The 13,588-nt window shown below is 39.8% G+C and overlaps 1 protein-coding gene across 9 annotated transcripts in view; it reads left to right on the top strand.

Moving 5' to 3' along the window:
• PIP5K1B (phosphatidylinositol-4-phosphate 5-kinase type 1 beta) overlaps positions 1 to 13,588 on the top strand; it is a 123,319-nt gene that overhangs the window by 43,515 nt on the left and 66,216 nt on the right. For all 9 annotated transcript variants that reach the window (XR_013925037.1, XM_080372923.1, XM_080372924.1 and 6 more), the window contains one exon: positions 11,545 to 11,675. Coding sequence is in view for 8 of the 9 variants with exons in the window: in XM_080372923.1 (XP_080229049.1) it covers positions 11,545 to 11,675 (131 nt within the window). In the remaining variant the exon portion in view is untranslated. The remainder of the gene's footprint in view (positions 1 to 11,544; positions 11,676 to 13,588) is intronic.

Raw genomic sequence — 13,588 nt, 5'->3', positions numbered from 1 at the left:
ATTTTGTTCAACCTAGCTAAAATAGAGATAGGTAATATCTTTTCTGAATTAATTAAATATGCATTTCTTCAATTTCCTACAGTAGTCAAGTTTTAGCCCACTTCCCTAGCAGAAGAAAATCTGACTTGCCAGCTGCATGAATGTAAACACCTTGGAGCTCCAAGAAAATGTCTTACATTCCTAAAACCTTGTGCAAGGCTTTGCATAAGTATTCCTGCAACATCCTTTCAGGCTCTGAAATTCATAACTAGACCAAGGCAGTGACACGCTTTATGTTATGAATTGTGTTTTTTCATACAGCACTAATCTTATTTTATTTTAGGTTTTAGTTTTTCTGCTGCTGCAGTCTGACATAAATGCTCTTCCAGCTTTCAATTGTCTACTGTTATTTAGTCAAAATCCTTGAAGGTTGATGAAACACAACCTTCTGATTGTTGTTTGGTTTTGTTTTTTTTCTTTTTCGTTTGAAAGCCATGACCTTCCCCCGTATATCCTCTTTTTAAAATACTATTTAAGGTGGGTCTGTTGGGCTGTTCAGCTGCAGTCATTTGCTACAAGCATTATAATCTCTGGAACTCCTGGGTTTCCTCTGGATCAGCAAATTTCAAGAAGTTCCTGAGTTTACAGTGTGAATATCACCTAAAAATTTCAATCACTAATCAAAGAACTTAGTTAATGAAGGAGGCTCTTCACAAATACAAGTTCAATGCAGCTTTTAAAGTAAAAGATTAAAACAATTTTGAGATCAAAGAAATCTTAAATTATGCAAACCATGGCCAGTTCTTGAGGGCGGGGCTTTTTTGGTTGTTTGGTTTTGTTTTGGTTTGGTTTTTTGTTTTGGTTTTTTTTTTTTCAGAAAGAGAGAAACAGACAGGCGGGGGGAGGGAGAGGCTGTGGTTATTTGCTCCATTTCATGCTTGAAGATCCTAAGCAAATTAGCAAGGGAGCCTGGTGACAAAATGCAGTTGTCAGACTGTAGCTTTTCTTGGATATCCATCACAATCTGGTAACTGAAATCTGGAGTATGCATTAGCCACTTTTTTTTTTTTAATTTCCTCCTGAAATTTTGCAGACTTTGTTGTGAGAAGCTGCTGTCACATATGCAGCTTTTGCACTGCGATGTCATCAATCACACAGTAGTCCCTAAATCTGCTTCCTGACAAAACAGATTTCAGAAACAGTCTGATGCTTAATACTAGAATGGTGGCAAGAATGGTGCACAGACAGGTCTGTCAAAGCACATTAAGCTTGTAGAAGAAAATCACACCAAAAAACAGAAAAGAGGTATATATGTGTTTATAGTGCTGTAATATATTCCAGTGTTGCAGAAACCTGCTACTAGATTACCAGAATCTGTACTTGTAATCTGAAGGCTGCCACACATGTAAACAATTGGATTTGTTTCTCGTTATTACATATCTTATGGCTCATTCTGCTTAGCGTCTTACAACTGCTTTACACAACCTGTTCAAAACTGTCTATCAGACATATGGGTCACTTCACCAGGAGCAAAGGCAATTTGCCTGAGTAAAGGAAACCACCTACTTATTGTTAGAGCTTAAAAACATGTACAAGCAGCATTGCTGCATCACTTTTGGCATTGGCTTATGCCCTGTGTCTAGTGTCTACATGCAGGGTACTTACGGTTGCAGATATTGAAACTTTGCTGGTGGAATTTTTGCTCCACTGAGACCTATGTCATCAATGGCAGACTTGCAAGCACTTTGCACATCTGCAAAGATACCAAAATAACTGTCTTCAGGGGTTTTGCCTGGAGCAGTGGCTACTGCCAAACTTACAGGTCTCAAAATCTGTTTCTTTGAGAAACAGAAGAATCAAAGGACTTGGATTCATGGCTACTCCTGAAACTTTGGCATAAGTGTTTTGAGACAGAGAAAATATGAACTGAAAGTCATGGAGTCACCTGAACTTAATTTTGGAAAATGGAGATCAGATTCAGCTTGCGTCAAAAAAAATCATTCTGATAGCAGTTAAGCTGGAAGGATCCAAAATGTGGATGTCTTAATGTTTCCTGGGAGAGCATCCTGACAAATTTGTGCAAATTGTTCAAAGAACCACAAGAAAACTACTTTCACCAACTTTAGCAGTAATCATATAAAAAGGAAAAAAAATTATACGGTATTATCAGTTGCACTTCTTTAATGATCTAGTATTTATGCTAGCATTCAGCATAGTACATCAGAAAAAGATAGTCTGCTGTTTGTTTTGATAGCACAACTGTTGATACATGGGTTTTAGAAAGTACAGCCAACACTACACAGAGCATCATGTAGTGCTGCACTAGTTTGTACTGAGGCATTGCTCTAAGGTACAAAGGAAAAGAATAACAAAAGAACATGGCATAGGTAAGTGTAACTTCAGCTTTCTGGAAGAAAAGATACACCCTGGCTATTTCTACTCTATGCTGAAGACCTACGTCTCTGGGACCATTTCTAATTACATCTGCATTGCACAAATAAATACCTGTATGTCCTTCTGGTTATTTTGAGTTACAGATAGCCTTATAAGAAAACCATTGGGTAGAGTTTTCCTCTGGTGGTCATAGCTGCTTCTTGCTAAGCAGTCTAGTGGCACTAAGGTAACTTCATTCTATAGAAGGAAAGAACAACTTCATAATAGCCATTCAGTCTCCCTCCCCACCCCGCCCCCTGCAGCAGCAGGATCCAGATGTGAGGGTGATGGACTGAAGTCCACCTTCATGAAGTGTGGCCTGCAGCAGCTGGGCAAATATTTGACAGAGAGAAAAACAGTGTGAACTGAAGGAAGAATGGAGTACTGTGACTGTAGTGGCCCATGCTTACAAGTTGTGGAGAAACAGTAAAGCTAGTTCAGTCAGTGGGATTTTCTAGTAGCCGTATTTTTATTTCCCTGTTTGTGATTTAATGTAAAAGGAAGCTGATAGCTCAAATGTGGCAGCTGCAGAGAGCGTGCTGAGATGGGGTAGCTACCTCCAGAAGCTTCAGCAGAAGCAGATGCAAGAAAGTATTGTTTCAATGGGACTGTAAGCACAGGAGACTCTCAAAGATGAGAGCACTCTAGTGCAGAAGCAATGAACTAGGCAATAACCACACATACATCTTTCATCTAATTGCAACTTCCTAACGTTCAAAGAGAGCTCTTTTTAATTGTTGCTTGAAGAAGACATACTGTTTTTCAACAGACACTTTTCTTAGATGGTTTGGCTTAAGGGTTCACACAATTGATGGAGGCTTAGTATCTTTTCAGGAGTCTGGAAAAGATCAGCTGTGTTTGCATGGAAGTGACAGTGTGCATGGATTCCTGGTTGTTACAGTAACCAGTATAACTGATGAACAAGTGCTTACTTGTAGTAGAAAATGCATATCTGGCCTAACCCATGTGGCTTGAATCATTTTGACCAAGTGAGACTCTGTGGATTTCATTTATTTATTTAAACTTCATTGAGAATGCTGCCTGAAGGAGGGACACCAGTCTGAGAGCAAGCTTCTCCACAGGTAGTGGTAGAAAGAAACAAACTAACGGCAGCTACACTGTGGGAAGCATGCAGAACAGTGTTAATCAGTGGTGGCTTCTGCTCAGATGCCTTTTTCTCCCCATCTCTTAAACAGGACTGCGATACCTAGTTATCTCTAGTGTTTTATTAGGTGGATTTTAAAACCTGTTTAAATGATGGTAGTACAGATGGTGAAAGAAAGCAAACATCATCTTGCCTTCCAGAGTGATAATGAGGTGGAGTTGCCGAGGCAGAGTTCTTTTTTTCTTTTGTTCCATTGCTTTATAGCACCTGCAGTAAGGCAGACGTCTTCTGAAAGAATCACCGTCTTTGCCCCAGGAAGTTCACAGGCCAAATTTCAGCTGTGATAAAATGAGTCATAAAAAGGGAGAACATACAAACAAGGACAAAGTTTACATCTATGCAGTCCTAAGGGACATCGGTAGGGTGTCTACTTCTAAAGAAGACAAGAATGTTACATTTACATTTTTCATGAGCTACCTGTGGGGAATGGGAAGGTAACTTTGTGAATGAGAGTAGAGGGGAACTTCTGTTAAATTAAATGAAGCCTGCATCCTGCTCAGTTCCTCCTCTCTGCTCATCATTTGTTCAATGATTTGTTTTCTGTCATTAACAGGCCCATACAAATATGGAGAAAATAAAAAAAAACCCCTCATTTAAAAGAATAGACTTAGTTACCATGTCTGAAGTCTTTGTGCACTATGTACTTGAAACCAGTCCTTTACCATCACCTCAGTAGTTAGTTAGGTTTGCCAGCCATTGCAAGCTTCACACTCTTGAGCAATGTATAAAATACTTTCCGAAACTATAGTACCTGTATTTTTGTCATCCTTGAATGTTTTTATTTTTTATTTTTAAAAGACGGACTTCACTCATCCTTTCAACGGTCTTGTCCTTGATTTGCACAATTGTTAAAAAGCTTCAGTTATCTGAAGGTAAACTGCCTTTACATACATTGTGTGTCTGATTAACACCTTTCTTTTATTAAAATAAATCTAATTTTTTTTAGAACTATCCTGAAAGTGATTATGTGCAGGAAAAGCAATGTTAAAGTCCTGCTTGGCACATTTGTGAGATTGTGTGCAAACAATACCTGCTTTGCAAGGATTTACGTTATCATTTATTTTGTTACTTTGAGAAAGGATTTCATCTTGTAGTGATGTAGAGCCGGTGGAAGACCCATCTGTAGAGAACAGTAATTCATGAGATGCACATCTAGTGCTAGAATATTTATCAATTATGCAGATATTCCGTATACCTAGCTGTGTTCTGTATTATATTGTTTTCATTCTTTAATCTGTTGTTATGCTTTACGCATATAATTTTTCATCTCTACAGGCCTTTTATCAATGCTGTATGATGAATATAGAGAAATTATATAGTTACTTTTGTCAAAAAGGGGCAAAGGTATGTTTTGTCAGAATGAAGGCAATTTAAGCTTTTATATGCAGAGATAAAACTGTGGAGAGGCTTTTTGTCTCGATAGTTTGGAAAATGCGGAACTTCTTCTGGAGCACTTTATCCCTAGTACATCTCTTCCTGAAATGCAGCTGTTCCCTTTGCTGATCTGTTCCCATTTAACAGGCAGCTGGTGGTAGGTGGGAGAGAGATGTCCCTACCTGCTTTGAGATACTGGCACTCTGGGGCAGTAGTGCAGGGAATGGGCAATTTCTCAGTTTGCATGGCTGCAGAAATTGTAATTTACATTGTACTTAATCAATATAGTTTCATGCTTTCCTTCTCATTATCATAATACAGTTTAACCTGAATTTGTTCAGAAGTCTTTGTTTTTTCTCTCCTGAGCTAACTTTTGCTGAAAAGTTAAGAGTGGGGAGAAACTGTGCCTGATTCTGGTTCTGGATTGGAGAGGAATGCAGGAGTCCCATTACAAAGACAAGACTGTGCTGTCTTATGGCACAGAGCACTGAGCTAGCATAAATTCAGTGTCCATTGAGATGCATTCAGGAGGTGATGACATGTTAATTTTGAGTAAGTAGGCTATTTGCTACTTCACACTTCACTTGTCCTCCTGCAGCCAGTAGAAAGACAAGCATAAACCTTACCCAATTTGTTTTATCCTATGAAGTGTCTTGGTGTTTGTTTTTTGTGGGGGGTGTGTGTGTGTGTGTGTATTTTGTGTTTGGGGGGGGGGGTTGTGTGTTTTGTGTTTGTGTGGTTTTTTTGTGTGTGTGTTTAGGTTTTTGTTGTTGTTAAATTATTTAGCTGCATGGCTGAAATTAGTGCTTCTGTGAACACAGGAACTGATCCTGGTGAAAAATTTTAGCAGCTCTTTTGTAACTGGTTGGCTGGACGCAAAGAAACTGTTGCTGGCACAGTGGAAGGAGTGCCAGTGCATAGTTTTGGGGCTGAAGATGAAAGAGCAGGTCTGTGCTTTTCAACAGTAGCATTAGATGTGAAGGTTAGTGTCAGTCAGAAAGACCTTGGCTGTTCTGAGGGAGGTGAGGTTGTGTGCCTACACCCATTCAAGTTTATGCTGTCATGTTGCCAAGGAGGACAAATCCTGGTATGACACATCAGGATCCACAGTATCAGAGCCAATAAAATGTGGTTTAGTCTGAACCTGGCAGTATTTTTATGGGTTTCTGTCTTCATTGTCAATATAAAAAGCACCAAAGCACCTGTGCAGTAGACAATAATAAATTAATCAGCAAAATGAGGGTGGTAAAAGACTTCCTTTGTTATGCCCCTTTACGCAGCAAAGACCATTGTTGTCACAGTGTGCACCTTTTGCTACAAGTCCAGTCAGTTTCTGGACTTGTCTAAAGACTCTTCAGCTGATCAATTTTAGACTTGTAGTTATCCTGCTGATTATTGCCATCCTTTCATTTCTTAGAACTTTAGGTGTTGATGATAGGTTAAATGATCCAAGAGGCACTGTACAGCCACTGTACACTGTCAGCTGTATAGTTACAGCTGATACATGGACTCAGGGCCACTGCTGAACCTCTGCATGAGGCTAATGGGAAGAAAGATTTATTTCAGTGTCTGAAAGAGAGAACTTGTGCACAGACGGTTACTGAACTCTATTGCTTGCTCTACAGCAGAAGACTATTCAAGAAGAACTGAAAGAAATAAGGAACTTAAGTTTGAAGCTAGGCTTTGCAGCCTTCAGGGGCATTAAGAGAGGAGCCTGAGTAAGGAAAAATGTGTGAGAGAGTTCATTTTTTCCATTTGCGTTTGTGTATTCCAACAAATTTATTTTTGTAGTAATGCAATGGATGAATCAAGGACGTTTACCCTAAAGCTTGAGGAGCAGCTTTTTTATCTTTTCCTTGGATTCCATTCTTAATAAAATAATAATAATAATAAAGAAATTAGACCAAGACAGGTGTTTGTATGGAGACAAATGCCAGGGTTTATTTTGTTTCATTTTAAGGCTTGTGAAAACAAAACCTTATCATTTGTGAAGGGAATATTGGGTGATCAGCCTTTGTTGGAGTTAATTTATTACAATGGTTCACAAACAATTAGACTTTGAGCCAGAAATTGCCTTCAGCATGCAGTAACTGCTGTCAGTTTGTTTTAAAACAGTTGTTAAAGTATCCTGAATGATTTCATAACATTGTTTTTCTGATAACCCCATTGCTGTGATTGCTGCAGAGATGATGGGTGATTACTAATGGCACTCTTGAATAGAAATGGAAATTAACAAGAAGGCAACCTTATAGGTAATGTCTGCATCATGCTAGTAGAAGACATTTCATTCTGCCCTCCAGAGACTGCAGGTGGTCTTTTCAGCTTGCAGAAATCCTACATAAATTGTTCATGAGCTTGAAAGGTGATCCAGTGTTCTCTTGAAATCACATTGCGAGGTTACTTGGCTGCATTTTTGGGGGGTTTCTTTCTTTCTTTTTTTTTTAATGGCTTATAATCTCATTAATAAAATACTGTACAGTGCTATCTGCTGCTCTTTCAAACATAGTCCCTTGCTGTGGCAGGGGACAAGATGGGCATCCAGCTATGAAGCAGAAAGTCTGTTTGTATGTGTATTGGTTTGATTGAAGTTACATAATTACTGCTTTTGTTGGGCATTAATCATTCATGAATAGAGGCCTTTCAAGGCAAGAAAAATGTGAATCTTCTTATGACACAAAGCCAAATCTTTCTAATAGTCAAAGTAGCAGTCTAAGAACAGTGGTGTTGTTTGTTCCCACAAAATTGCCTGTTCTGAACTGTTATGCAAGTGCAAGTCTGCTTGGTGTGCAGTCTTAATTATTTAGGACCTACGCATCTCTGTCCTTTCTAAAATAAGCAGTCACTCTAGCATATCCTGTTCTGAGAACTATAACAAGAGTAGTTTTGTGTACTTGAACCTTTTCTTATGAATTCCTTCTCCTGAAATGTTTTTGTTCAAGTGCTGAAGTATTTCTGATCATGAAGCTTCTGGTGTTCTTTGCTTCTGCTGATACAGTCTCTTGCTTGTTTGGTGGGTGGGAGGTAAAACCTGAAAATGGGCACCAAGAATGGTGTTTTCAAACTAGTGAAAATGCACCATGCCAAAGGAAGATAATCCCTTCCCAATAGCCTTCTTCCTCTTCACAGTGGTTTTCTTTATTCACTCCTTCCATATTTTCTTAAGAATTCCTTTCTTGACTGATTTCTTCTTTTGTTTCAGTTCTGCCTTTTTTTTCTCATCCATCCAGCAGGGTTGTCTAGTCAGTGTGAAAAAGTTTCAGGGATGGTCTCAATGTATGTGTATACAGTATCTGTCACAATTTGGTGCTGTCCTTTTGAACCCTGCTCTCCTCTGCAAGCCATGTTTACTGAATTTAATTCAATTAATCTCTGTATAGATTTTTATAGAGATTTTCCTCATCACTTTCATTTCTGTCTTTATTCCCCCCAGTTAATGCACCTCTTGCCTTGACTATGAAGTAGAACCTTGAATACATTTGTATCCAGAACCTGCATTTAAACCATTAGTCTGCATTGTGATACCTTGGCAAGCATGTACCATTGCATGGAATTTGTGTCTGTTTTTTCCAGAAGGGAATGCATGCTGTTTCAAACTCATGAAGCATTTGAATGTCCAGTTAGATGGGAAATGTTTTAAGAGGGTTGCAATGGATAGTTATAACCTGTTTTGTAAAGACAGGTAGGGAAGAAGAGGAGGAGGAGGAGTTGCAGTCTGCATTAAGGAGAACATTGAATGTATGGAAGTCAAGTGTGGCCAATGGTGGAAGCCCTGTTGAGCATGTCTGGGTCGAGATCAGAGGGGTTGTCTCCAAGGGGGATCTTATAGTACGTATCTGCCACCAATCTCCAAACAAAAATGATAAGGCCAAGGAAGCAACATCTGGGTCACTTAGGCAGGCATCAGGTAAACAGAACCTGGTTCTTATGGGTGACTTCAACTACCCAGACATTTGTTGGAAGAACAGTACAGCAGCTCACATGTCATCCATCAAGTTCCTGGGATGTGCAGAGGACTGCTTCCTCACACAAACGTTGGATGTGCCAACCAGGAATGAGGCACTGCTGGACTTGTTGCTCACAAACCAAGAAAACCTGCTCTGCAACGTCTGGGTTAGTGACAGCCTTGGCTGCGGTGGTCACAATACTGTGGAGTGTGGGATCCTGCTGAGCGCACTGAAGGTTAGGACTAAGACAGAGGTTTTAGATTTTAGAAGAGCAAACTTCAGCTTGCTCAGAGCTCGACTGGGAGGGATTCCTTGGGAAGCTTCCATGGAGGATGAAGGAGCTTGTGGGTGTTGGGAGTTTTTCAAAAACGCTTTCCTGGAAGCACAAAGACAGTTCATCCCCATTCATCCCCATTAAAGGTAAGGTAAGCAGGCAGAGCAAGAGATCATCCTGGCTTAACTGTGAGTTCTGAGTCTGCTCAAAACCAAAACAGAAGCGTAGCAGAGATGGAAAAGCAAATACCTGTTGAGAACAAGGGCATTGTCAGGTCAGTTAGAAAAGCAAAAACTCAGCTTGAATTGAAATTGGCCAGAGATGTAAAAAACTACAAGAAAGGATTCTTCAGGTACGTAAACAACAAGCAGCAAGAGAAGGAAAAGGCTGGCCCACTGTTAAAGAGGAGAGGTGAATTACTCACCAACACGTCTGAAAAGGCAGAGAGGTTCTCAACACTTCCTTCAGCTCTGTCTTTACCAGCACTGTTGGGCCCCAGGCCTTGGGAGCAAAATCCAGGTTGATGCAAACACAGACCCACCATCAGTGAAGGAGGAGTTGGTATGTGAACAGTTACAGGAGCTTGACCCCTGCAAATCGATGGACCGTGGCCGTATCCACCAGAGGGTGTTAACAGAGCTGGCCAACATCTTTGAGGGGCTGCTCTCCATAATCTTTGAGAAGTTGTGAAGATTGTGGGACATGCAAGAAGACAGGGAGAAGGCTAATGTCACCCCCATCGACAAGAAGGGCTTAAAGGAGGATCCAGGAAGTTATAGGGGCATCCGTCCACTTCAGCCCCTGGGAGAGTTGTGGAATTAATCCTCCTAGGGGCTATCACAAGTCCATTGAAGCACGTGATTGGGAAAAGCCTGTATGGATTCTCCAAGTGCGAATCGTGCTTGACAAACCTGATCGCCTTCTCCGACAAGGTAACCTGCTTGACTGATGTGGGGGGAGTGGTGGCATTGTCTGTCTGCGTTTCTGCAAGGCTTTTAATATGGTTTCCCATAGCCTCCTCCTAGAGAAACTGATGCATTACAGCCTAGACAGGTGGTACATGTGGCGGGTGGGGAACTGGCTGACAGGCTGTGCCCAGAGGCTGGTGGTAAATAGCTCCTTTTCAAACTGGCAGCCTGTCACAAGGGGTCCCCCCCAGGAGCCAGCATGGGGCTCAGCGCTGTTTAATAACTTCATAAATGAAGGATGGTGGGATCGAGTGTACCCTGATGAAGTTTGCTGATGACACCAAACTGAGTGGGGAAGTGGAAGCTTTGGAAGGGACCTTTGCTGCAGGAGGACCTGGATAGGCTGGAAGAGTGGTCTAACAAGAACCTTATGAAGTTCAGCAAAGACAAATGTAAGGTCTTGCACCTGAGAAAACATAATCCAGGAATGCAGCACAGTCTGGGATCTACTCAGCTGAGGAGCAGCTCTGTAGAAAGGCACCGGGGGTCCTGGTGGACAGCAAGCCCGGTATGAGTGAACAACGTGCTGCTGCAGTCAAGAAAGCCAACAGGATGCTGGGTTACAGCAACAAGGGCATGTCCAGCAGAGATAAGGAAGTCATCATCCCACTCTGCTCAGCACTTGTCAGGCTACACCTGGATACTGTGTTCAGTTTTGGTCCTTGCTACACAAAAAAGATGTGGACAGGCTGGAGAGGGTCCAGAGAAGTGCCACAAAGATGATTGAAGGACTGGAAAGCCTGCCATATGAGGAAAGGCTGAGGGAACTGGGTTTGTCCAGCCTTGAGAAAGAAGGCTTAGGGGAGCCCTTATCGCCACGTTCCAGTATTTAAAGGGTGGCTGCAAAGAAAATGCTGACTCCGTTTTTACAAGGAGTCACATGGAAAACACAAGGGGTGATGGGTACAAGTTGTTCCTGGGGACATTCCAGTTGGATATAAGAGGGAAATTTTTTACAAGGAGAACAATCAGCTATTGGAATAATCTCCCCAGGGAAGTGGTGGATTTTCCAGCATTGAACACTTAAGATTTGGCTGGACAGGGTGCTGGGCCATCTTGTCTAGACCATGCTTTTGCTGAGAAGCATTGCAGCAGATGCTCCTTGAGGTCCCTTGCAACCTGGTATTCTACAATTCTGTGATGAGTTAGAACCCAATGTCTAAATTATTTGGGCAATTTGAAAAGTCTGAGTCTGTACAACAATGAATTAATTTTTGTAGTTTTTGCTACAGCATAATGTTTCTTTTAAATCTTCTAATTGAAAAGCAGTCATCTCAAATCTAGGAGGTAAAGATGATATGGCATTGTTACTATGAAAATGATTAGGAATTTAGCATATGATGTTACTGATAAAGAACAGAAATCATTTTTAGCAAACTCATGCTTGAATTCTTACTTTCTGTGCAGACTGCATCCTCAGCTATTAAAGGTGCTATCCAGCTGGGAATAGGATACACAGTAGGAAACCTTACATCAAAACCGGACAGAGATGTTCTTATGCAAGACTTCTATGTAGTGGAAAGTGTCTTCTTACCAAGGTAAGGACAAGCCTGTTGAATTAGTTTTCAATAGAATTTCATAATGAAACTGTAGATCCTTCAAACAAGGGTTGTTTTCCTGTTCTAGCAAAAAGGGGTTAGAGTAAGTTTAATGTATGAGGATTCAAAAATTATCCTGCCTTCATATTGTCACTGAAAATGAACATAGGGAGAAAACTGGGAAGATCACACTTCAGCTGAAGATCTGAGACCTCTTACTTCTAGAGAAGGAAAGTAATTGTGACACTTCCAATTAAAGGAGCTGTTAGTGGTTTGTGGCTCTATGCAGTTAAATATTATGTCCAACATTCATGTGTCTGTTTTGGTTTCAGTTTCTAAAAACTGATAATAATACTTGCCATTTTGTTGAAGTGTCAAAATTTATAAAAATTCAAGTCCTTCAATGTTGAGAGTAATACAAGAATTTACAATACACTATAAAATTCCATCCATGACTTTAGCCTGTTATGATGCTCTGCTTTTACTAGCTGTTGAGGTTGTGCACCATTACTGCTTTTTATTTGGCTACCTCAGCTTGTTTAACTGCCAGGTTGGTAGGAAATAACTGTAATAATACAGTTATGTGGATGAGGGAAATCAAGGTCTTACTCATTTTGAAGATTCAGAAGCTGAAGTACAGTAGCATGTGATTTTTCCAGGTTACATATGCTATGAATGGGTGAAAAAGAATTAGGAAAAATGTATGTCAAAAAAAGGATGACTCGCTTTTTCAGTGTTGTTTGGGTTCTTAGAAGTGCTAAGTACCAGCAGTGCCCATCATTTCTGCAAGGACATGCTATGTATGAAGTATTCCCTGAATTTGGGAATGCTTTCTGTGAGTTTTTCGAAGTTTTGTTTGTGTGCAGTTTGAATGCTACTTCATAAACTGTTTCTAATAATTTACAATCCTAAAAAATTACTGATGTCACTAAAAAAAAGTTAAAACTGACAACATACAAAATAATTACAAGCATTTTAAAGTTGCCCTCTTCATGTAAATTTCCTTGATTCAGCTCCTGTTTTCCTCTGAACTGAGACATCCTTTAAGGAGAAGAAAATTAATTTCTTATGTGAAATGAAGCCTTTTCATTCTTTAGTTCCTAGTAATTGAGGGTATTAATATCCTTGATTTGGTGTTAACTATTTAAGTTTGTGCACAGTTTTGTAGTCTTTCTCTTGTAGATTAGATAAATACAGAGAAGTTAACTATCTGCATGTGTTTTCATACACTGTAATTGCAAAATCTTGTTTGTTTAAAAAAATCCAAACTACAGCTGAGAAATTTGCATATCACATAACAAAGTCTGTATTGAGCTGACAAAGAGTCAGAGTGAGTGACCCATCATATTTGTGAAATGTGTGACTGTGACAGCGGTGCAAGTTTCTGTAATTTGTTTGGCTATGATACCAGCTTTGTTGTGTATGGAAATTAAATGAAACACACATACTAAAGATTTTTTATTACATAGCACAGTTTTGGAAAAAATCTAATCTGTTTTTTTTGATGTAGTTTTATAGGAACAAGTGAATTACATTGTTTGTAGTCAGTAGCATTGCGTAAGTCTTTTCTCCTGTAGAACTTAACATGCATGTACACTCAGAAATGAGATTTCCCTGTTTTAGTTTGAAGGGAGAGAGATCCCTTCTGGTTTAAAAAGAAAACAAAAGCAGAAGGAATAGTCTGTTTGCACTAACATAAAATTTATTATAAAAGCTTTAGGAACACCTTTCTGGGCAGTTTCCTATAAATAAATAAAGAAATAAATCATATGAGGAGAATTAGACAAATGAAAGTAATGGCCAAAATAGCATAGCTTTTTTTTTTTTGCATAGCTATCTAGTAAAAAAGAGTATATAACATAGTGAGTCATCTTGACTGTAACAAAGAGCCTCTCTATAAAGAGCACTTGCTG

The sequence above is a fragment of the Falco punctatus genome, assembly GCF_963210335.1.
Source record: "Falco punctatus genome assembly, chromosome: Z".
Lineage (NCBI taxonomy): Eukaryota > Metazoa > Chordata > Aves > Falconiformes > Falconidae > Falco > Falco punctatus.
This window is presented reverse-complemented; position numbering and strand designations above follow the sequence as displayed.